The 26,025-nt window shown below is 34.7% G+C and overlaps 1 protein-coding gene across 8 annotated transcripts in view; it reads left to right on the top strand.

Moving 5' to 3' along the window:
- LOC106069658 (ankyrin and armadillo repeat-containing protein-like) overlaps positions 1-25,409 on the top strand; it is a 35,007-nt gene extending 9,598 nt beyond the window's left edge. For 6 of the 8 annotated variants that reach the window (XM_056016225.1, XM_056016219.1, XM_056016246.1 and 3 more), the window contains 21 exons: positions 1,010-1,114; positions 2,187-2,361; positions 2,724-2,907; positions 4,890-5,109; positions 5,592-5,687; positions 6,350-6,551; positions 7,220-7,428; positions 8,836-8,940; positions 9,058-9,284; positions 11,409-11,595; positions 12,197-12,290; positions 13,684-13,834; positions 14,327-14,480; positions 15,332-15,493; positions 19,202-19,431; positions 21,102-21,260; positions 21,721-21,948; positions 23,093-23,289; positions 23,407-23,459; positions 24,111-24,238; positions 24,712-25,409. In XM_056016225.1, coding sequence (XP_055872200.1) covers positions 1,010-1,114; positions 2,187-2,361; positions 2,724-2,907; positions 4,890-5,109; positions 5,592-5,687; positions 6,350-6,551; positions 7,220-7,428; positions 8,836-8,940; positions 9,058-9,284; positions 11,409-11,595; positions 12,197-12,290; positions 13,684-13,834; positions 14,327-14,480; positions 15,332-15,493; positions 19,202-19,431; positions 21,102-21,260; positions 21,721-21,948; positions 23,093-23,289; positions 23,407-23,459; positions 24,111-24,238; positions 24,712-24,783 — 3,338 coding nt within the window. In that variant the 3' untranslated portion in view covers positions 24,784-25,409. The remainder of the gene's footprint in view (positions 1-1,009; positions 1,115-2,186; positions 2,362-2,723; positions 2,908-4,889; positions 5,110-5,591; positions 5,688-6,349; positions 6,552-7,219; positions 7,429-8,835; positions 8,941-9,057; positions 9,285-11,408; positions 11,596-12,196; positions 12,291-13,683; positions 13,835-14,326; positions 14,481-15,331; positions 15,494-19,201; positions 19,432-21,101; positions 21,261-21,720; positions 21,949-23,092; positions 23,290-23,406; positions 23,460-24,110; positions 24,239-24,711) is intronic. The other 2 variants (XM_056016231.1, XM_056016240.1) reach the window with 2 other exon arrangements.
- The last annotated feature ends 616 nt before the right edge of the window (positions 25,410-26,025 follow it).

The following is a 26,025-nucleotide window of genomic DNA, read 5'->3' as shown; positions in this document are numbered from 1 at the left end:
TTTCCCCAAATTGGAAATTGCTGCATGAATGCATGTGTTTGTGTCTACAAAGTTATAACAACAAAAAGAGGGAAATGTACGTAGGAGTTGTTTTTTGGGGTTAGTTTAGGAGTTGTAAGTTATAATTAAACTTATGGTATGCAAGCCTTTCCATTTAATCCTGATGTCAGTTCTGTGATCAATGAGCTATTGGTCTAAACTGCCCTCAGGTTGGCGCATCACAGGTCAGTGTTCAGGCCTTCTATAATGATTGCTCTTGGTCTGAACTAATGCTCTGTCTGTGAGGGATCCAAACAAATGTAGTTTTTTACATCCCTATTACTTATGGCTCCTATCCCAAGATGCTGAGATTAAAGGTGAGGCTGAAGGCTAAGCACACCATGGAAGCTTCCCATATTTCTTCTCAGTACCACATCAGCTGTGTGGGTGCCCATTATAAGATGGCTCTTTAGTAATGGTATGTAGATAGGGATATGGTTGTTGGGGCCCTCTTTAAACTCCACCAATGTTATGGACTCAATTGATAGGCACCCCAACTTTGACTCTGTTTTGCTTCCCTATTGACTAATAACTGTTTCCGTTAAATATGCCAACCTTTTTCACTTCACCTTTTGGCAGGACATGAGCGATATGGGCTCATTTTCAAATTGTGATATAAACTATTATTCAACCATCATTAAAGGACTCATTTACTAACCTTGTGCAGTTATAAAATAAGTTATCTACTAAATTTTCCCAATAAGAAACGTCTTAAACAAAAAATGTAAACTTGTGCAGTTATAAAATAAGTTATCTACTAAATTTTCCCAATAATAAATGTCTTAAACAAAAATCTAAACTTGTAGTTAATAATGTTAAAGTTTTAACAATTGAAAAAAGTGAACCCACACTGAATACTGAAGTGGACTCAAACTTGTTAAATAATGGTTCACACCAGAAGTTTAATTACTTACAACTCCCTACTACTTCTTAAAGATCTTTTTCTTAGTTATATGTGTTTTCTTTACAGGTGATGAGTGTCGTACTGAACGAGAGCTTCCACCATTAATGGTCGGCCCTGATTTTAAATGTAAAAATTTTATGGCAGAAGACAATTATTTTCATCTTCATGGAGGTAGCCTTTTTCTTTCTTTTGTCATACCAAATAACTCATTTATTTTCATACATTCATGCCATAAACTGATATTTGTGCATTATTTTCCAGTGGTAAAAAAATGCTATTTTTTTCATTTAAAAAACTAAGACTTCATAGCTAATTAAGCAGTATTGAACATCTAGCTAAATAGCTAATTAAGCAGTCTTAAACAACCTGCTAAGTAAAGTGAGTAAATTGCATTTTGAGACTAATAGATCAAACAACATGCAAAAGAAAATGTGTCTGTTTCTGTGGTTAATAGAAATTAACATTCACAAGGACTAAACTGCCTTTACTTCCCCCCTCAAGTAGGCCTGTTTATTATATCTGAGTGTACTGTACTAAAAAGATGTCCTAAGAAACTGAATTGAAAGGTTAACCTTCTTAAATTGAGAGACCAAAGACCATTTCTTCAACATCCAAGCTCTTTATTTCATTCCCCAAATTAACATTTTTTTATCTGGCATTTAGTACTAAGTAGCTTTTCAATAGGGTGAAGAACATTTTTTTATTCTAATTATCTTTTTTTGCTCATTCTTTCTGCAGCCAGCGCAACCACCATCTATATTCTTACTAGCAGTAACCCTTTCAGACCATGTGGTCTGTAGGGCAGATGGTGTTCAGGTCATCTGTTTCTTTGGCCAACAGTTAACGAGCAGGGTGTCATGTGGCCAGCACAATGACATAATGCTTTTACTTTCTCCCAACTAAAGTTAGGTACCCATTAGAGTTGGGTGGACTCAGGAGGGCCCTAAAAATCCTGAATTTCAAAATCCCAGTCTTCATCAAGATTTAATACCACGACCTCAGGTTCTGAAGTTAAGTCCTTAACCACTCAGCCACCCCATCCCCCACCAGCAGATATCTAGTATTTATAAAAGCTGGATAACAGGAACATTCAATTAATCCTGACTTTTAAAAAAATTATATACAGAAAGGTGTGGGTATTTTTTTAGCCCTTTACCATTATAACGCATTAGTTTTTAAATCACTTTGAATTGAACAAATATATTAAAATTTTATATATATTTATTTTTTACCAATGTTAAAGGTATCAACTTTGACCTGGAAACTGATTTTATGGAAGATGGACCTGAGGAACTTGAGAATGAATATGAAAACATCTGTGACACAGCCATGAAGGAATACCTAACCCACACTAGCTCTGAACAGCAGCGTGTAAGGGACCACTACAACATTCCTACAGTTACTGTCAATGGAAAACTGTAAGTTTGGTTACACAGAACTCTTTAACATTGGAAGTGAGAATAAACATTTTTTTTTTAAAAGTTGCTTGAAGACTTAGAATGTAATTATTTTTTATAAATACAAAAATTGCTAGCACAGAACTTAAGATATAGAAAAACTCCAATTCTAATAAGCTACTAATGCTTTTTATTTAGCAGAGTTTAAGTAGCTGAATGACTAACTTTGACACATGGCTATGCTTTGGATGTAATTATATTCTCTTTTGAAGTATCTTGTGTAATTTATAAAATAAGAAAATAGAGACCAAGCCCAGTTAGGTTTTTTTTTTTTTTTTTTTTTTAAAAGCTATTAACAACTATGAAACTATTCTTGGTTTCAGGTACTATGCTTTTGTAATAGAGTTTGAAGGATTCAGTGGAGCCCCACCCCAGAAACCTCTATGGGTCAGAGCTTATTATGAAGAGATGGACAAAATGAAGCCTAAAAGGTTACCTCTGACAGATATTCAGATTCATGAACAGTTCAAAAGACGTTTTGGATCAAAAAAGGCCATTAAGTATAAGGTGACTTGTGCACAGGCTTATGCTGGAACAAAGAAATGTATAAAGCATCATAATAGTAGGAGTAATTTTTTTGCTTTGTGTAAAAAATCTAGTATCACATTTTTAGCAGCCCCAGAAAGTGTAAAAGTTGCTAATAGATTTGTGTAGTCTGTCTCTCTGTCACATTTAGATTTCAAAAACTAAAATGTTTAATTTGATTTAGCCCTATTGTTTAATAGTTCAACAGCTACTTTTACTCTTTTGAAAGAAAAACCCTTTTCTTTTTAAAAGTAAATATGGTAACCATATTTTTCACTCAAAAACAACATATTTAATGGAAGAAAGGAAGTCATATTTTAATTTTCTTTTCATACACGTTTCAGATTTTTGAAGATAACTTCATCCCATTTCAGGGTTGTAGTAGCTGGGTGGTCAAGTTTTTTGCTTCCTAACTGCTTATACAACACATCCAACTCAAGAACTTGACAACAAGAGTTTCAAATAACAATGTGGTGGTTTAATAACTCAAAATACATCAACAGCCAATACAATACAATTGGCTACACCAACTAAAATGCTTTCTTTTACTTAACAAAACTGCCTACTAAACACTACAAGTCTCTCTGGACACGTACAGCTATATTCTTGAGGATTCACATTGGATTGGGCTGCCCTTGCTGCATTGCTGTCCTGTACTCAACTGCCGTTTTGATCTTAAAGAAAAGAAGAAATTTTGTTGATTGAAGGTAAAGAAAGAGTCCATTGCTGTGGAAAAGTCAAAACTTGCTTCCATACCAACTGGATCTAAAGGGATGGAACACCATTGCAATTTGCATTCCAGTTAATGCAGTGGTCTTTGGAGCTCTAAAACAGGATTTTCTGTTAGGTTTACTCCCTTAGCCATAGACCTTACTGGGACACACACAAGGCAGTGCAGCTATTAACCTGTAGCTAGGGGTTTTGTTTTGTGGGCAGCAGGGCTTGTCTGCACACCAATAGGCCATGACTGCCTCAGAAAATCCGTGTCACCACAAGAAGGTTCTGCATAGGACTTGCTGTGGAGAGGCTTTGTACTGGCAAGGGAGACAAATTACTCCCCTTTTACAGCCAGTGGTGGCAAGATAATGCTACCATACTAGACACTTCACACAGCCTTTGGACAGCGTCTGGTGATTACAGATTTGTGACTGAATTGTGTATCAAGGACTGCTCTCTTAAGTCACATGAGAAGTTGCAAATGAAAAATATAGTCCATCAAGACATAAAATACTGCAGAAAGGAAGAAATAAATAGAATTCCTATCAATTTTCTATTTTTGTAAATATTTTGTACAATGTAAAAATAAGTTAAAAATGCCTTGAGCTTATATTATGTATGTTAAAAACCCTACGTATATAAAAATAGAATATTGTACTTTATTAATATTAAGTAATCTTAAGCAATGATCTTTAAAATTTTAAATCTATATCAGTGATCTTTTAAATTATTATTATTATCCGCAAGCTAATGGCTGCCTGGTCATGCAGTATGCGCGCTGGACTGTCTTTCGGACTTCTGAAATGTTCTGGGTTCATATCCTGCCCACTGCCATCCCTGTTGTCCTGCGGGAGGTTTGGACTTAAAAGTAAATTATCTTCAACTCTTATCTTATCTTCAGAAAAGAAGATGATTACGTCCTACGCGTCATGCATTTAGTCATGCATATTAACCAATGACTTAAATTCTGCCAAGTCACTGGTTTTCCTGGCTAGCTCAGCAACCCATTCCATGCTCTAATAGCACTAGGGAAGAAGGAGTATTTGTACAAATTTGTCCTAGCATATGGGACGAGGAATGTGCCTTTATCTTTGTGTCTGAAGGAACATCCGAAACATGTAAAACATTTTACAAACAAAAACAAAACATTTTAGCTCAACGATTTTAACTAAGCTCCTCTAAATTAACTAAGAAATTACAATTTTATGGATTGGTTCAGTATTTATTATGCTATACTTTCACACCAGACACCATTGGTTGGATTGAAAATCTGCTCTCAGCAAGGGCTTCTTTCTATGTTCAGTGCCTTGACTAGAAAAATCTCTGGCACTAAGATTGGGAAGCAGGATGAACAAGGGATGTCACTTATACATTATGCTGCCATTTACAATAGGCCTCAGATTATTATCTTGTTGCTAGTACAGTCTGTGGATATTAACAGTCGCAGAAACAACATAGTTGCATCAGGTTTGTTAATATTTGTTTTTATTCATGTTATAACCACAGAAAATTCTTATTCATACTTTTATATTAGTTTTAATTAGTTTTAAGTATGATACTTGGTAATTTCCTTGCAGTTTGAGTTGGACTGATCAATAAAGATGCACTGATCAATGATCTGCTCTCTCTTCTGTAAAAAAAAGTCACTCTTTATGAGGGACTTACATTTCAAAAATAAATTTAGAATGTTGCAATAAAAAAAAGGTTATAGTTTTTTCAAAGCACTATTATTTTTTTCATTAATATAAACCATGTGAAATTATCAGAGTGTCTTGTTAATTGTAGATTTTTATTTTAGGTTTACTTTTATCCATTGATTATAGTTTCTCAAATGATTTAAACTAATTTTAATTCTTGTTTTTTCTGATGCCAGAGTAAAATGTATTAGGTCATTTAAAAACATTATTTGAAATTTGTTTGCATTTATCTTTATTCATTTGAAAATTTAGCTTATACAAAAACTTTTGGTGACTTAAAAGAACGCAAGAGTAGTATTGAACTTGTTGCTGCTAAGAGTGAAATACGACGCACTGATAAACTCGATGGTATATTTCAATTCCTTTGGAGTTTCATATTTAGCGTTTATCACATTCACTTTAACAGGAATTTTATTTACTAATCTTTGAAGCTTCACAATAAAGTCTAAAGTCTGGATGTTTCTTTTAATTGACAAAATTTCCCATTTCATTAAATGAAGTTTTTTACATTTTTCATTATTTGTTCAGTTTCAGAATTGGATTTTTGTCTCTGTTTTTTTTTTAAAGTACATTTTTGGTTCACTTGGATATTATAGTAAAAGTATAGTAAGAACTATTTGTAGCATCCCTTCAGTTTGTTGACAGTAAACCCAGAATGTTCTTAATGCTAAAATTTATGCAGCTTGTTCTCAAAGCCTTATTATTTACTTGTGCTCAGTGAATTTCTCAATCAACCCCTGGACTTGAATGATATGTTTACATTTTAAAGAGCTTTAACAAACTCTGAATATATTAAACTAGTGTCTCTTTAAAAAAAAATGGTTGCCATAACATTTAAATACTAAGAAAAATTTTTGAATAAAATATTTTAAAAAAATTGAAGATATTCTTCTCTGGCTCGTGTGAGAGAAAGTATCTATTTAACTTAAAAGTAGACCCATTGTGATAATAGAACATGTATTTATTATGTATTTTTTCATGTATTTTACTTTTTTTTTTCATCCCATCAGGCCCAACTGCACTTCACATGGCAGCTCGTTGTGGCTCTTTAGATGCTGCCTGTTGTCTTGTTTCCAATGATGCTGACATGTCTCTCATTGACCAGGATGGCTGGACTCCCATCCACTATGCTGCTTTCTTTGATCACAAATCAATTCTGACACTGTTACTCCGCAAAGATATGGAACTCCTTGAACAGACTACAACTAATGAGTGAGTATAGTTGCATTTCTACTAGTAAAGTATTTGTATAGCTATAGGGGTTAAATAATTTCCCCCCCCCCCCCCCACCCCCCCAATCAACCATAAGAATTTGTCATCTACTGTAACAACAAAATTGTATTTTGTGTTATGCAAAACTTGGTCCTTGTTGGTATTAAAGAAAGAAAAGGATTGCTTTATTAGATATAGTCTGTATCAAAATATTTGTTTTATAAATATAGACACAAGTCTAAATAAAAAAAATAATTTTTCATGAAAACTAGTTACAGTAATATAATTTTATTAAATTGTATTTTAGTGTAAAGCCGTTATAAGTAGTTGCGGTTAGTTCAGCAGTGTGTTATCTAGTATCACACGCTGGTTTCAGCTACCATTACAATGTGTAACTACTGTGAACAATTATTTGTTAGTTTTAGTAGAACAGTGTCCAACTAGGCTACTCTTTAGTAAGTGGCCTTTAAGTCAATGCACTCCTTTTTAAAAGTGGTTCTTTAGCTGTTGCACTACTTTTGTTAGTGGTCTTTGAGCTCTTGCACTACTTTTGTTAGTGGTCTTTATGCTCCTGTCCAATGATTGTGAATGGTTATTTAACTTACACATGTTGTGTCTGTGTTTAGGTTTGAATACATTTTCAATTAATTTATTCCTGCATTTCTTAGCCTGCTTTCAACACCATTGCTTTTGGCTGCCAGCTCTGGGGCTTTGTCTGCTGTGAAATGTCTGATTGACCATGGTGCTGATATACAAGCCAGAGATACTGAAGGAAACAATGTTGTCATATTGGCAACTTTACGTTTTCACACTTCTGTGCTAGAATACTTCATTAAGATTAATAATGAGGCTGTGCCAGTATGGCACATTTTAGTTGGTAAGCTTAGATTTTATCCTATACTGTTATAATACAATTCAACACACTAGCGAGTCCACACAGCAGCTTGACCACTATACATAAAATAATTCTCAAATAGTTCTTCTGATCTCAATTTTTATTCTTTATATAGAAATATATCATCTTGATCTGTTTACTGTCAAATTTCTATGTAACACTAATTTTTGGTTCTAGATTATAAAATGCCCAAAATATAAAAATATGTCATATTCCCACTAGCAATGTATCCTGCCAATAAGTTCGCTTTCCAGGAATTTCTTTAAATCTACCACATATTTGAAATAAATTTTACAAATGTTAACCTCATATACTTGTTAGTTTAGATCCTATTGCTTTTCCTTTTGGATAGTCTATTTGGCTGTTTTCTTCCACTATTGAATTTTTTCTTTGAATTGTTTTTGAGATATCTTATTTGTAATTTGGGGATATCATATTTGTAATTTGGGGATATCTTATATGTAATTCGGGGATATCTTATATGTAATTCAGGGATATCTTATTTGTAATTTGGGGATTTGTAATTTGGGGATATCTTATTTGTAATTTGGGAATATCTTCTATGTAATTTCTCCTTATAAAATCACAGATGCACTACTTAATGTCCATAATGTCACTTATTTCTTACATCCAAAAAGATTATTTTTTGGTGATAAAAACCTTGTGAAATGCTGCTCCTTAAACAAGTTGTAACATCTTCAAAAAGTAGCAGAAGTACTAGTACCCTTGAAAAACTTGGTGAAGAGTTTAAATAATAGAATGACTTGCACCTCCCTTTTTGGAATAAGTTTTATATTGTAGTCTGTCCATACGCATAAATGTAGTACTTTCTTTGTTTTGATTTACACATTTTGGATGTTCTTGGTTGTAAAAATGTTTGTTTAAATTTTGGATGTTTTTTAAAAGTTGAAGATAAATTACTTCCTAGTCCAAACCTCCCACAGGACTACGGGAGATGGCAGTGGGCAGGGTATGAACCCGGGACCATCGAGAAGTCTGAACGACAGTCCAGCACGACCAGGCAGCCATCCTTTCAGAATTGAGGATTATTACATCCTAGCCTGAAACTCCCACAGGGCAGCGGGTATGGCAGCAAGCAGCATTTGAACCCAGGACCATTGTGACCATTGAATGACACTAAAGGGAATACCACACAACCAGGCAGCCATAGTAAATAAAATTCATCTTTTATTAGATATTCCCTATTAAAATCATGATTTGCTTCTAGGACATTGGATCTTTTTTTTAAAATGTATAATTAATTGAAATGAAACCCTTCTAACTACTTTTCAAGACTGAATTTTTTTGGTCAACTTTTTTATTAGCACTTTTCATACTGAGACTCATATTTCTTTCTTCCTTTTCACTTTGCGTCACATTTTACTTTAGAAATGCTCAATGATGAAGCCATGGATAAAAAAGACAGCGCTGTGAAATGTCTTGAGATTTTAACCACCAACAAGAAGAGTTACTGGAAGTTTATTCTAGAAGCTGGTAAAGGAATATTTCAAGTTTTAGTCATAACATTGTAGTAAAGTACAAGATAGGTATGTAGGTCTTAGAAAGTGTTTGTTTTGTGTGTGCTGTGAATTATTAGAGCACTATTTCCAGATGGGGTGCCTGCACTGGTGCAACTCCTTCAGATTGACAGTGATATCATGCAGTCCGTAGCAGCAGCAGTTATCTGTAACATTTCTGAAAATGATCCTGTGAGATTGGCACTGTCCAAGGCAAAAGCTGCTCCAGTTCTGATTAAGTTGCTGGGATCTCACATAGAGGATATCCAGTCTCGAACAGCTATCATTCTTTCAGACATTTCCTGTGTAGAAAATAACCAGGTTTGGATTGCTTTTCATTTCTCTTTTACCCTCAAATGTGATGTGAGGTTTATACATTTCTATTTTTAACTAATCTTCATTTAGGAAAAAAAAAATTAAAGGTCTATAGTTTTTCAAGTCAATTCATAAAAAAAAACAACTACCAAAACAATTATGAATAATTATGGGATTCTATGTTGTCTCGATGAGATGAACCCAAGGATAGCTTTACAGCTTAGGCTTGTGGTGACACAGTTGTTGTGCGATGTGGGTAGCCGACTTTGACACACAGTCAAGAGGAGTGTACCTGTCCCGTTGGTGGACTGGAGAGTAGTCACGTGGGTGTGTTGTCCACGATTAGAGTGAAAACACCTCGCTGATTCCTTGTGGATGAATGTTAGCTTAATGTACATTGTATGATTATTAAATTATTTTCAATTAAAAGACTTGAAAGGAACTTGCATCACCACAAGGCTCCTCAGACATTTTATGTTGTATAATTTGTCCCATAATGTGAAAGATGTTAGAAAAAGGATCCAAGATTAGCTATGAAAATTATTGTTGTTATTTATCCATTCTATTTATAGGACATTGGTCTGCATATTAAGAGTTAAATGTAAGAAATAAAAATCCATTGAGCAGATGTGTCCATATTTTGTAATGAAGAAATGAATGGCAGTATTGAAACATGCAAACCACATAGTTCACAACATTGTTCTTAAGACTTCTTCTTTTAAAGGAAAGTGACAAATAATTGATTAATCCTTAATTGATAGTATTGATACCTGGGTGATGCTGCTAGAGTTATAGCTGATGCTTATTCAAAGGTTGTGTAGAAGGAATAGGGTAATTAAAATTGATTTATAACTTTTTTTCCGATTGTTTTTTTTTCTAGCTACTGTCTAATATAAAGAATATTAAATGATAAAGTCAGTGTTACAATGGTGTTGACTACATCTACTTTCTGTTGGCTACATTTACTTTCTGTTGGCTACATCTATTTCCTGCCAGAAATCCGGACTGTTGTTCGGATTTATTGATGGTCGAGGGTTCAAATCCTGCCCACTCCCATCCCCCATCGTCCTGCGGGAGGTTTGGACTAGGAAGTAAACTATCTTCAACTCTGAAGGAACATCCGAAACATGTAAAACATTTTACAAACAAACAATCCTTCTTTAAGTGAAGAAATAAAATCTTCAAGTAGAAATCATGAAAAGATTAAACACACACTCTATTTCAAGCAGTAATATACTTTATACCCGACCCGCAGCATGATGGATGAACACTTCCTGAAAGACACAGTTGTCCAAATGGGGTGGGTTTGGGCAAACGACTGTGTGCACATGCCTGGAGAGAGAGGAGGGGGCAGGAGAAGGGTTAGAGAGTCAGCGAGCGTGCATGGTGTCCCGCATGTTTGGCAATGTAATGAATTATATATACTGAAAGAAGATTACTTGTTCTCTTCCCACCCCCTTTTTTTCGGTGCCACGCTCTCTGTCGTCGCGAAAGTGACGGGTAACTCTAGTCCTACTTGCAGAAATAAAAGAGTTATCTTTCCATGACTTTTACATCAAGGGCTACAGAGTCGGGCATGGTTGGTTGATGTAGCGAATTATATATATATATATAGAAATTCAAATTCTATAATAGATTCATGTTAATGTGATGTAACATGGAGCTTAAAATTTATAAACTGAACAGATTTTCTTTTTACCCTGAAATAACCTCCTCATCTCTTTATATATAGGTTCTCAAACTGAAATTTCAAGAATATACTCTTACTGGAAACAATTTCCCTTTCATAAATTTAATCTTCTATGCATAAACTCCAAGCTTGGAGAATAAATAAATGTCTACATGGTTGTGCGGTATGTACGCTGGACTGTCGTTTGTACCTCTCGATGGTCCTGGGATCATACCTTGACTGCTGCCATCCCTCTCGTCCTGCCGGAGGTTTGGACTAAGAAGTAAAATACTTTAAACTCTGAAAGAACATCTGTAACATGTAAAACCAACATTTTTACTTCCTATTTACTCTTTTCTTGGGACATTGACAACTACATGATGTGATAGTTAGTATAAAGATGTTTCTTTAGATTGGTCTCATGTGTTCTATTGTAATGGTTTCTGGATGATGTTTTTCAGAATTTCATTGCAGAATGTGGCGGCATCCCCCCTTTGGTCCAGTTACTCTTTTCTGACTTAGAAGATGTGCTAGTGAATGCAGTCAACTGTATACGTGTGCTGTGCATCAACAACACCTCCAACCAGAATACTGTTGCAGAGTGTGGAGCTTTAGAGCACCTGGTGGAGTTTCTTGAAATACCTTCTGGTAATTATGTCATCCAATTCTAACATTAATCAGTAACCTGTTACCATGTAAAAAGTTAAAAACTTCTCAAATTACATACCCAAGTGACATAATTACATACCTAAGTAACATCACATTATCAGAATTATTAATATTAAATTGAACTACTACTAATTACTATACCTTTTTTTGGTTTAGGGTTTCTTTATTGATTCAAATTGGCTATAAAGCATTAAATTCTTTTTTTTTAAAAAGTCTCTATCACCTTGATCAATATATGTCCTGCAGGCCATAGCCAATCTGTGAACTGTTGATAATAAGCTCCTAAAAACTTCTGTACACAACCCATAATGTAGCAGCTTTGGCTCTGCTCCATTGGTCTTGACATTTTTTGTGTGTTGAAAATTTATGTTTATTTGGCCCCAGACCAAAAAAAGTTTCTTCTGATGTTTGAATGATGACCTCATTATCAACTTCCTTCAACTTGATAATTAAAACGTAAAAAAAAAATTGTGATGTGAATTCTGTTACTAACAAAGATTTTTTGAAAAGAAACCAAAGAGTACTTGAATGTTCAATGAAGGTTAAGGTCCAGCTCTGTAAGCCAAATGTTTTGTTGCAGAGGATCTACAGGCTGGGGCTGCTGCTGCTTTAGCTGCTGCTTGTTCTAAAAACACAGAGAATCAAAATAGAGTCATCAATGAGGATGCACACATGTAAGCTAATCTATTTTTTAACGTGTGACTTAGACTTACTTAGGTCCTCCCGCGCCGTTCGGCGCATTGGGCAGCAAGCTGTCTCCATAAAGATCTGGCAATGTCATAAGCCTCCTCCCACCTGGTGTCCACTGTTCTGAGGTCCTCCATGAAGGTGTGTTGCCAAGTAATACGAGGACGTCCCTGTTTGCGCTTTCCTCGTTTTGGCTTCCATGTTATCGCAACTCTTGGTGTGCGTAATTCATTTTGGCGTAGAACATGTCCTGCAAACCTCATGCGACGCTCAGTCACAACCTCACTAAGTGTTCGACTCCCAGTTCGGCATAGGATTTTCTTGTTTGAGACCCAAAATCCGTCTCAGCCATCTCTGTTGAGCCACATTTAGTCTTTTCTCAATTTTGACAGATGACTTCCATGTCTCACATGCATACGTAGCAGTTGGAATGACGATTGTGTTGAGAAGGTGTATTTTTGTCTCGAGTCCAATGGCTTGGCTAGTTCAAATAGGCTGCAGTCTTTGGAAAATGCTCCCTGCCTTTCCTAATGTGTGAATAGCAAGTTTTCTAAAAGCAAAGTTTCTAGAATTGCAGGCCAAGTTTATGTGACTCTAGCTCAGGCTAATAACAAGGATGCTAGTAAAGGTCAGATACCCATTTGAAGATTGGTAAACTCTGGGAATCCAGTCCTACAATCTTAAAAAAAATAACTCTGACATAATACTGGGGACTCAAACTTAAGACTATCAGATAGGCTGCTGAACTTTTAACCCTGTTTTCTTACTCTGAAAGTAAGCACCTATTACTAAATAGTTCTAAAATAAAAAATAAAACAAGAAGCTACTAGATCATGACATAATTATCTTCATCATGTAAGATAACTTAGTAAAATCATAAAACAAATAGTATTGAATCAGATCAAGGATAGAAGACTAATGAAACAAACAACACATTACATAGAAAAATATTCCATTCGCAAAATAATAACCAAGAAAGAAATACTAGGTGGGTAGATGGAAACTTACAACATATTGATGTAGTAAAAGACAAGCATGTTAGCAACTCTAATTTCAGAAGTTATTACTCACAAATTGCAAACTCTATATCAACTATTGTATTAACTCCATGGGAATTCAGACTGCAAAGTCATTTCTGATAACAACAAGCTAGTAATTATTTTCCCAACGACATACATTCACTGTCAGATTTATAGGAAAACCATTAGAGCTATTTTTGAGAATCGCTTCCAGCCACCCTTTGCCCAGGTTCCACCAAGGAGTGAGAGATATTGTAAAAAGGCTGTCATATCCTAAGAGTGTTTGTGTTGCAGGTGAGCTACCAACCTTCAATTGTGTTTGATTTAATCCTTTCTTACAAACATATTGCTTTGAATGCAGACCTCTAGTTGAACTCATCAAAAATAGCAAAAGTACCACAGTACAAGTAAAAGCAGCCAGTGCACTAGAAGCTCTGGCCAGCCTAAACCCAGCAAGTCAGAAAAAGTTTCTGGAACTTGATGCACCTAAAGCACTAATACGGCTATTAAAGGTGAACATTATTAGTAGATTTATTTGAAAATTCTGAAATGTATATTTGTACCTCAACACATTTGATTTTAAATTGAAATTTGTTTATTTATCAATTAAAATAAAAAAAAACTTTTTTTCTAACCTCTATGAAAAACTGCTTTTCTTAGTTTTAAAAAATTCACTTTATCGTTAATAAATTATTTCCTCTTGTATTGTACCAAAAAGTGCCAAATTACTAAGTTTGCTTTAGTTGTTAGAATTATAACATCTCATTGTTGCATATTGATCAATAGAAACTTAAATCAATCAAGGATACTTGTAGATTTCAATTTCTTTTTTTTTTATGACTCTTTTAATAACTTCATTGTTTAATAACTTCTGCTGGATATCATATGATTCACTCTCTGACGTTGAGCCAACTTGAATGGTTCAAGTCTTGACCACATAACTACCATAACTTTATAAATAAAGGTTTTATTTGTTTGTTCTGTTTTCCTATTTTTTTTTTAAGAATGTTTTTGTTGAAGTTCGTGAACAAGGGGCTTGTGCTCTCTGGGCTCTAGCTGGCAACACAAAAACACAACAGAAAAACATTGCAGAGAGGATCACCATCACTCACATCATACAAATGTTGCTGGAGCCGACAGAGAAACTTTTATATGTTGGTTAGTTGATCTTGTTTCTATGTCTGAATTAAAGTTGAGCTTTGCTGTACCATTCGGGTCCTTCAAAAGAATAAAAGATTTTAAAAAAACAAACAAACTTAAATGCAGTATCCCCTTTATGTTTTTATGGAAATCCCTCCCCCCCCCCCCTCTTCCCAATTTGTAAAGTTTGTATTTTTGTGTAATTGTAAGTTCTAATTAGTTTCTTCCCTAGTGCTATTAGAGCATGGAATGGGTTGCCTGAGTCTGTTTGTTTGTTTTACATGTTTCCGATGTTCCTTCAGAGTTGAAGATAGTTTACTTCCTAGTCCAAACCTCCCGCAGGACGATGGGGGATGGGAGCGGGCAGGATTTGAACCCTCGACCATCGATAAATCCGAGCAAACCGCACGACCAGGCAGCCATTCCGACCAGACAGCCATCCCAACCAGGCAGCCATCCTGAGTCATCCAGGAAAACCAATGACTTGGCAAACTTTAAGTCATTGATTAACATACGCGACTAGATTGACTTATGGAAACGAGTAGGACATAATCATCTTCTTTTTTTAAGTAACATCTGTATTTTATAAGATAAGATAAGAAGATAATGTCCACATTTTTCCATACACACAAAGTGTTTCTAATAATAAAAATGAATGTAATTTTCTAAAACAGAAGTGTATTTTTTAAGAAAAATGCATACCAGCTTATCATAAATAATAACCATTGAATTATGTTTTATTTAGAGCATACATAAATGCAGATCTTACAAAGTATACAATTTTTTTTTTAGGTTCCCTAATATATTACTAAATTGTGATCTTGTTGAGTCATAATCTGTTGAACTTTAAAACATTTGACTCTCTAAAGGTTGTATGACAGCTATAGCCCTTGGATCAGAGAACATAGGCAATCAAAACAAACTGGCTGCTGCTGATGCCTTTTCTCAATTGGTTAGGTTGCTGCGATCACCAAAAACCTCTATCAAAGTACTTCACATGGTGATAAAAGTTTTGGGAATATTATGCGTAGGTGAGTGATATGAGCAAGATCTGTAGATTATTTACACTATTTAAACAATCATGTCTAACTTCACCAGATATATATTCTGAAGTCCAATTGTTCAACTACTGTTTCATTCAGACCAATCCAAATGGATCTGAAGCTGTGCATATCTTATTCAGCGACTAACAGGCCAAGAATGAGAAAACATCTCTGTTGCCCTCTCTATCTGAAGAGCAATACACAACTGAAATGCAATTATACCTAATCATTCATGTAGTGTTAAACTGAGATCCAAAACCAAAGACTATATGGAATGGAGCTCTTCACAATAAGAATTGGCTTCTCAAGAAGATAGAAGGAATAGACCAGTGTTTCTCAAACTTTTTTGTCTGCTGGCACACTAAACAAACTACAAAAATGTCGCGGCACACCACGAAGAGCAATAGTTGTTTATAATAAAAAGAAAAAAAAGATTTTGACCTGTTTTTAAGTATCACATTTAATGTGAAGGGTGTGCCTGTTTTTGAGAGCAAATGCGATCTAATCGAGGCTCCAAAGTCGACAAACAAACTCGCATTTCATCGTCTATTGTAAGAAGTCTTTCTCTTTTCTTAGACCTGATTTCAGTCAGTGCTGAAAATCCAAACTCACAAAACCATGAAGATGCAAATGGAAGAATTATTTTGATTGCTTTTTAAACTGATTGCAGGATATAACATGTTGATTGAAATCCAAAACACATCCAAACTTTTCTCTGCAAAACTTGACTTAAGAACTGCATCGTTTTTTAAATCAATGAGCTGCTCTGCTTATTCAGTTGTCAGATTTGTAGCTTTATTGTTTCCAATGGATAGCTGACCCATCCATACTCATTACTTCCAACTGTTGGAAAGTAATGCTGCAATACAGACTGCAAGTGTGTCAAAGTGTGCACAATTTGGGGGTGATTTCATTACATTCATTGTAAGTAGGAGAAAGGAGAAGCGAAGACTCATCTTACTTTGCCACAAAGATAATTTTTTCACCAAATGACTTTCAGTTTTGAGGATGCAGTGATGATGGTTTTCGATGGTCCTTGAAGAATTAAATTCAATGAATTTAATTTGTCAAATAAATCAGAGAGAGATGTCACCTTAACCCACCAGATCTCTTCATTAATAGAAAATCCAAAGTCTTTTTTTTTTTCAGCCTCCAAGAATGAAATCAGCTCAGACCTGAGTTGGACGACACGCTTTAACACTTTCCCCCTGGAGAGCCAACGAACGTTGGTATGATACAGGAGACATTTGTAGTCTGAATTCACAAAGCTCTGAGAAAAGTCGGGATGCAAGCGGTCGAGATTTGATGAAGTTTACAACTTCAATCACTTGATCCAGAACAGACATCAAATCTTTCGGCAAAGATTTGAAGGCAAGAGCTTCTCTGTGGATCATGCATTAAACAACTAATACATTTGGATTTTCTTGAGGCACAAGAGTGACGAATCCCTTTCTATTTCCCTGCATGGAAGGACAGCCATCGATGCAAGCGCTGACACAGTTTTTCCAATGTAGTTTAAAGAGCAAAATGTTTTCATTCACCACATTGAAAATATTTTCGCCTTTGGTGGTAGTCTTTGCAAAATAAGAATTAATTCGTTGACACATTTTTCATCCTTTATGAACCGAATAAAAGCTAGCCGCTAGGCTTTGCCGCTAACGTTAGTGGATTCATCAACTTGAAGAAACCACAGCAGAGACACTTCATCGTCAGTCAGGTCTAAGTGTTCGCAGATTTGATCTTGTAAATCTGACGATAAGTCTTCAATTTTGCACGAGATAGTATCATTTGACAAAGGAACTTTTTTAACTTTTTCAGCGGCATCGGGTCCAAGGATAGTTTCAACAACTAAAGCTGGTGCAATGACTGATTCAGCCTCTGTGTGTGCTTTCTTGCGTTTTGCTAATAACTGCAATCAATCCCTTTTCTGGCAGCTTTAGGTAGTTGGTTTCTTAGCTTGTTTATTTTGTTGAGCCCTGATGTTTTCAAAGTATTCTTTCAGTTGCACTTTTACAGCTGGATGTTTTGTTTCCAAGTGTCTCTTCAATTTGCTTGGAACAAGCGCCTCATTCGACAGAATTGCATTGCAAATCAGACAGAATGGCAATGGAGCATCTTCAGGTCCAGAAGATATGAAACCATCTCCGATGAAATCTTCTTTGTACCTTCGTTTGGTCCCTTGCTTTTCATTTAACACTTTCGCAGTTTCATTCTTACTAACGTATTTCTCCATGGATAACAATAAATAGCTCTTATTGATAATTTGTTATTATTAGCATACACCTAAACAATTTACTTGAAACACATCGCTTATTATTATCGATACCAATTCAAGAACTGCTGTGCATCCGCTAAGGCGGCCTACATTTGAGTCATTATAATAATTTATATATAGTGGACAATTCCATAACTTGAAGAGCTAACACCTATTTCCGTCAATATGGAGCGACCCACTACTATAACTGGTCGTTGTGTTTGAGGATGTCATCGCAACGTAAAATAAAAATTTAATATTTGGCAGACCTGTGTAACGCTACACAGGTGGCGTTCTGAAAATTCCCGCGGCACTCCAGCAAATCTTCGGCGGCACACTAGTGTGCCGCGGCACACAGTTTGAGAAACACTGGAATAGGCAGTGGAAAGACTTTTTTTTTTTAATCCACCCATGAGCTTTTTGCTTTAATGAAAAATTTGTATGTGAATATATAATGATATGTTGCTATAATTGTAGCATTATGACTTCTTGCTAAGAGTAACAATTAATATCTAAAGATTATTTCCCTTTAAGTTTCCCTTAAGAATTAAGAACCAGATGATGTGAAGCTTACCTTTTTCTGTTGAAATGCTAACAATGGCTGTTTTTATTCCAAACCTAAGGCGTCTATTAGAGCTTGGTAGACTAGAACGTCAAAGCCCTCTCTGTGGCTTAAGACACACTGCTATCTGGTCCCTCAAAATTTCTTCTACATTGCATAGTGAATTCTCAGAGGCTTGGTTGGATTTACTAATGTGGCCCATAAAATGTGTTGGAAAGTTCTATTATCTCTAGGTCAAAATAGATTCTAAAATCAAGAACTTAAAAATCCCAGCCTTTATAAAAATTTGCATTCTAAGCATTTGCAAACCCCACCATGTCTCATAATATAGAAATAGTAATAATATTTCTTCCAACTGAAAATTTGATGTACCCAAACATTTTACTATTGAAATTTATTTTAAACATGAATTAAAGACGGAGATAAACATCATTCATTTCAATACTTCCTCAAATATTGATTATTTGGTCTTCTTATGAACCATAGAACATCCATGTTTCGTTAGTATCAAAGGAAGTAATTGGGAGTAATGGATTATACTTAAAGTTCTTCTGTACTGTAGTTTAGTTGTTTTTTTTTTAGTTTAAATGTTTCTGCTTATCTTTTATTAGTATTAGATGTTTATTGTGGAAATTTAGTCAGCTATTGACCGTGTTACTTCAATACTTCCTTTATATTATTTTTTACATATTAGTGGTGGTCAAGTAAATTGAGTCTGTCAATGTACAACTCCTGCCCTTATATCCTTGATTTAAGCACTTTAATTTACTTTATTTACTTCCAAGTCAACATTTTCTCATTTTAACAAATTGATCAATCTTATGTCAACTGTTGAGAAACTGTATGCTAAATAGTGTTTTGTTTTTTTCATCATTGAAAGGTGTAGCCTTTCAGAACAATAAAGTGACTCAAGGTAAGATAGCTGATGAAGGTGGCATCCCTTTGTTGGTCCATTTGCTGACCAAGCCACCTAATGATGAAATCCAAGTGGAGGTGGCTATTACCCTAGGTAATGTTGTCCTTAGCAACCACGAGAACCAGGAGAAACTGGCTGAGGAGGCAACCTTTAAGTTTGATACACTGTTGATAATGTTACGATCTAAAGATGAGGTGAGTTTTGTTACAGGAATGATTTGATGGTACTTTTTTGCTTTTACCTACTTGTCAAAGTGCAAGTCATCATTAAGCAACTCAACAGCAATTAAACTTAAGTATTACAAATTTTTTAAAAATCTACATGTGTATATCTCATCCAAATCATATTGATAGGCATATCCTAATCATATCGATAGACAAACATTCTCAGCTAGTCCAGTCAGCATGTCAATACTGGTCTATTTTTACTGAACACTATAGTCATTACAGTCAGTACACAAACAATAAAATGCTGGTTATTCTATGACCTAGACTGTTAGATGTATAATCAGATATTTTTTCTCTGAAAAACTAATTAAAAAATTAACTCCAACTGATGATATTGGTTTATAATTGAAACATAATTGTAATAACTTTACTTTGTAAAAAAGAAAACATATCAAGTAAAAAGAAAAAGTTAGTTACATTTATTTACAATTCTGGTAGACTTTGTAAAATTATTTCAATTTATGGCTGCCTGGTCGTGCGGTTTGCGTGCTGGACTATCGTTCAGATTTATCGATGGTTCCGGGTTCAAACTCTGCCCGCTTCCATCCCCTGTCGTCCTGTGGGAGGTTTGGACTAGGAAGTAATTATCTTCAACTCTGAAGGAACATCCAAAACATGTAAAACATTATACAAACACAACAGGGGATTTTTTAAAAATGTAAATTAAACTCTTGTAGCAAATAGATTACTTTGTGTCAAGCTGCATATACATTGTACCATTTGAATTGTAATAAAGACTTTTTTATGTTTATACCACACTCACGTTATTAACAATTTCTTTTGAGATGGCAGGTTTTTAAGCTATCTTGACCCAACTAACATTTGATTTTTTTTTAACTTAGAACACAACAGAATGAAACAACACATGTTCCAAATTGGGACTACTGTAATTTACCCTTGTATGTGCCACCAGAGAATGCTGGCCAAGTCCTTCAAAGCTAAATTCTAAAACAACATGCTGAAATAAGACACTGGCCCCAAGCACCCCTACTGAAAACTATTTGGAGTTATGATGTGGAAACTACAGCGCTATTCATCTCAAATATTGGGCTAGTCATTTGAAGCCTCTAGCTTGCTAAAGAAGATGAAGAAGAAGATTAGCTAGTGGCTTTCTATTAACTTTTGGCTTATATCTTTCCCTGATTAAATTATTCCTTGCTGGTCATCATCTTCTCAAAGTTCTGGGTTTCAAATCCAATTGTCTCAGTGGGTCTCCCAATTAGACAGTATATTTACCTTAGGTAAAGTAGTGATTTTTTAACATGATTGAACTCTTGCATCAAATGGTATTATCTATAGGAGGTGTAACTTAGCATATAGGAGGTGTAACTTAGCATAGGAATAGAACACTGACATATTGAATTGATTTCAATTCAGTAACATTCATTCAGAATAACAGCTGGTCAAATTATGCAAATTTTACTAAATGTCAACACACAGTTTTCAATAACATTTACTGATTTTTATCCAGATTAACAGTTGGGTTAAATTCAGCAGATTTAACTCTATGTCAACATTTATTTTTCTTTACCTTTGTAAGGAAATAAAAACGCTCCCCCCCCCCCCCCCCCCCCCCCCATCCAATTGCTTAAAATTAACATTCTATGCTAGTTTATTGAAATTGTTTCTAATTGAAGGAAATCCGTTTAAGAGCTGGTATGGCCTTGACAATATTTGCTTTTAACAACACGCCACAACAAATGAATATGAAACATGCTGGAGGTATCAGCTATGATGTGTTTGACAAATTTATTCAGTCCAATGATGAGTTTTACCAGTGCTATGCATCTTTTCAGGTAAAGGAATTGAATGGGGTTGCAAAATGTTTTACATGTTTCGAATGTTCCTTCAGAGTTGAAGATAATATACTTCCTAGTCCAAACCTCCTGCAAGACAATGTGGGATGACATTGGGCAGAGTATGAACCTGGTACCATCAAGAGGACCAAATCAAAATACCAGGCAACCATCTCTAATAGATTTACTTAGTATTAGACTATTGCTAATTTAATGCAACCACGTTTGTGTTGAGCAGGATCTTTAAAATTAATAGGAACTTTTACAAATTTGAATCTGGAATACAAATGCCCTTGTGACTCCAGGTTGTTTTATTTTTAGGGGTAGGGGGAGGCTTATCATTCCAATAACTTTGTCTGTGAAGTAAAACTTTTAGGACAAAACTTATTACTTCAAGAAATGTTTTTGTTTAAATGTTCAATGAAAAGATTATCAATTAATGATGTCTTTTTGTCTCCAGATTGTGGTTCTGGCTCGCATTATAATTGACAAAGATCAAGTAAGTTTGACAGCCCAGGGCATCATGATGCTGGTGTCCAAACTCAACTCACCAGAAGAAAAGGTTGTGGTGCTCTCCTGTAGTCTGCTGGCTGCCCTGTCTCATACACGAGCTGGTCTGACAGATGCTATGATTACCTGTGGATCTCTGGACTTGCTGGTCAACAAGTTAGACTCACCAAATGACATAGTATGTAGTGGAACTATATTTTGATTTGATAATATGAAATATGTTGTCTTTCCATAAAAGGTGTGATGAAATCAAGAGTGTTAAAGGCACACCTAGCTTTAATTATGCAATTTCGTATATTGGTAACATCATCAGTGCCACTTTGCTAACCCTTCTTTCCAAATAGGGGAAATGGTCTGTATTGAGGATGTTCTCCCTCTTGGAGCTCTCTTGTTTTTTATTGTTTCTTGTAACTTCAGTTTTCTTTTTGTTGATCAGTAGGCCTAGTCCTGTCTTGTATGCTTCCTCTGTTAGTGATCAATTTGGCCTGAACATTTTTTTGGGTGTGCAGAAGAGGCAGATATCAATAGTAAAGTTCAAGTATTTTAAGTGTTAAGTTAGGGTACAGTGTGTCAGTGACTGTCTTTATCATGACCCAATCAATGACCAACAAAAATATTAAAGTTATTATGCATTATGCAAATTATGCATCCTTGTCTTTCCCCTGTTTTTACTGGAAATGAACTGGTCAGCTTATATATAACTCATTGATGACAGTGAACATCAGTGGTACTCCGTAATGATGTATCAGTTTCCAAATTATGCCAAAGTTTTTCTGAAAGTTTACAAAGATCATGTATAGTGGAGGTTGCCAATCAATGGAGGTCTCTAATGATGTGTAGTGTAGCAGCATGGTCAATACATGACTTTTCCTTCCTAAAAATAGAACCACTTCTATTCCACAGACTTTCACTGAAGCCAGAAACTTGATTTTGTATTTTCTCATCTCATTTGCCACTTTATTGACTCTGCCACATTCGTAAAGGGTTCAAAAGTTTCAGGTCCATATCCTGGCCAGTTTCTGTAGCTATTGTTTACTGATTTAATTTTTAGTGCCATTGCTAGCCATATGATTACCCCTTCAATTTCCAGGGCTTGGGACCAGCAAGATATCTGGTGTATCCAGGCAGGTCATCCTAATAAAGTACATAAAATAAATTTCACTAGCATCTCATCAAAGTTCTTTATAGCAAATATTTGCAGGTTTATAGAAATTTGGACCAAGAACTTAGTAGTATCTACATTTCTGATTGACCTGTTCAATTTGATAATTAATGTATTAGTAAATTTATTTTAATGTATTTTTTTCTTAAATTTATTTTAGGTCAGAAGTGGAGCCGCTGTGGCATTAGGTTACCTTACATTCAACAAAACAGCCTATCGTCTCCTTTTCTCTTTATGTCGTAATGTACCAAATTTGTTTGAGAAAATAATGAAGAACATTGGGGAAGAGCCCAAAATTTGTCAAGATTTTATTGAAGACTTCAAGCGAGCCACAAGCATTGGTTTACCATCTCAGTGGTAAGTATTGCAACATCTACAGCCTACCAAAATTTTGTGGATTCTTTGTTTATATTTTGCACTTTTAAAATAAAAATTTACTGTTAAAATTTCAAAGAAATTTAAATTTGTGTTTAGCTTGGAAATCAATGGTGGACCTCAAGTTTTACAGAAAAAGAAACCTCCAGGAAGTAAGACTTGCACTATAATAACATTTTTGTCATCTTTGTGTTTTGCCTCTGTTGGTTACATTTAAATTCAAAGATGTCAGTAATATTTTATAAAATAACAAAGAAGCTTAATGCATCCTACACCCAAGTAATAGGAAATGGTAGCTGTTTTGTGTAGTTTGTGTAGAAAGCCTAGCTTCTGAATAAAAATTTCAAGATGTTTATAGAGGAATTCTCTGAGAATCTAATAAGTATTTGTAAAATGTTATACATGTTTTGGAAGAGGAATTCTCTAAGAATCAAATGATTCTGTTCATAAAATGTTTTATGTTTTGGATAATTCTTCAGAGTTGAAGAGTCCAAACCTCTTGCAGAATGGGCTGGTTACAAACCTGGAACCATAGAGGCTACCTAACAACCAGACAGCCTTATTCCTTATTCCACCCAGATCTATTGGGCACATGGGAAAGTAAATGGTTCATAGAAGGAAAAATTGTTTTAAATTTAGGATGATGACAGTATGATTTCTTGACCACCATTTGTGTCATCCATTTCACAAAGTCCAGTTATTAATTTACTTAGATTATAATTTTTTTTTTTAGCTTTTCCATATGCTCATAGAAGCACAGCAGACCTAAATAAATGCAATATGATCCATTATTTTCTCTGTAGGACGACCAAAGGCTTGCAGATTAAATGCCAATGCAAATAACAACCTTGCAGTATCAGCGCCCCCTATGCCATTCATACAAAGCAGCATGCATACACTTCCAGAGATTGTTGAACCAATGTTTAAGAAGGTAAAATCACCCATGAAGTAAACACTATGTAGGATGAACATATTTTTCTCCCTAAGCGTTTTGAACAGTATTTCTAGTCTTCACTCTTCAATCTACTGAACTAAATTAAACATTGAATAAAAAGTGAACAACAAAATTATTCTAATTACATTTTTTAAAAACTTTTCTTGTGCAAACAGAAATCAAAACTGAATAAGAAATTATTCTTTTTCACACTTGCTAGAGATCTGAGTTGGGAACAAAAATCAACTCATATTACAATTTTCATAAACAAACCATGAGCAAACAAGAATACAAACTGATTGATAAATGACTTTTTTCACACTTGATAGATAAATGACTTTTTTCACACTTGATAGATATCTTAATTGTTGCTAATGACATCATCACTAATGGAAGTCTAAGTAACCCTTCCCTATAGTAATGTATATCTGATAAAAAGTCTACTTTTTACATTCATATTTTCTTTTCAGGAAACAGTGAGTGACATGAGATTGACTTCACCTTCTGTTCTAGTCTCCTGTGAAGACAGCTGTGATCATTGAAAATCTGGACAAAGAAAGTGAAACAGTCAAGATGTAACATGACTTTCTGATTCACCCAGTTTAATGTCATTGCTATCAATGTTTTTAATCCTTGCTTCTGTTAAATTATGTTGCTAAAATATGTCAGTTTAGTGACAAAATAATAATAATTTTAAAAATCCCTAATAAATAGAAAACATGTTTTAAGAGAATAAATTAATTAAGTCTTGTAATTGTTTTGAACATATTTACAGCATTTGAAAGTATATAAAAAAACAAACATATTTGTAAAGGGAACAAATAATTGTAGAAAACTGAATTAAGATGATGTATTTCAATTTTTAAAAAGATTTTGATATTCTTTTATCAAAACTATTCTAATTTATTTAAACTTTCACCTTGCCCATATGTTATCCTATCTAAACAAACTTAAGTTACTAGGTTATGTCTTCTAATAGTTCCATTCCTCCGCAACTGCGGTGATAAATGTCTACAACTGTGATTTTTTTTTTTTTTACTTTATACACTGGCATTTTAAATTCAAATTCATTTTGGTAAAATTTGTTTATTCCCAATATTATAGTGTCCATCAGAACATAAATATAGTGTGGATTTACATCCTCAATACACATTTTTGTTTTAGAAAAGTGTCTAGTGAGGATTAAGCTTAATTTGATTCTAAAATAAGTTTGTCTTGTGTTGAATATTTTAGTCATTAAGTACTTGCATTTATTCTTAATCTTCAGAATCCAACACATGCCGTTATTATTAGAAATATGATTAACACCTAACTGTAAAGTTAAATTTTGTTCCCTTAGATTTGTGTACTAAATGTACTTGTGTCATGACTTTCTGTGAAACTGTCAAGGAGTGACAGTCTTCTTCTTCTTCCTTCTCATTTTTATGTTGGAGCCTTCAGATGACTAGACCAATATATGAGATGAACTGCGCAGTGGTTTCCAAATCAGGGAGCTCTCCATATAGTTTTCTTTCTATTGGGGTGTTTTGGGGCCAGTGTCTTGTATGGGCCTCTTGGTAAAGAGGGCAGTTTTGGAGGACATGGTCAGCATTCTCTGGTGACACTCCACATGGGCAGATTTCACTGGTTCCAATTTTGAGCTTCTGGTACATATGTTGTCTCATTCTGTTGTGTCCGGTCCTGAGTCGAAAGATTAGACATTGATCTTTTTGGGATAGCTTATAATAGGCATCATCTTTCTTGTGATTTGGATGAGAGCTTGTCCATTTCTCATTTATTTTATT

Source organism: Biomphalaria glabrata, chromosome 1 (assembly GCF_947242115.1).
Source record: "Biomphalaria glabrata chromosome 1, xgBioGlab47.1, whole genome shotgun sequence".
Taxonomy (NCBI): domain Eukaryota; kingdom Metazoa; phylum Mollusca; class Gastropoda; family Planorbidae; genus Biomphalaria; species Biomphalaria glabrata.
This window is presented reverse-complemented; position numbering and strand designations above follow the sequence as displayed.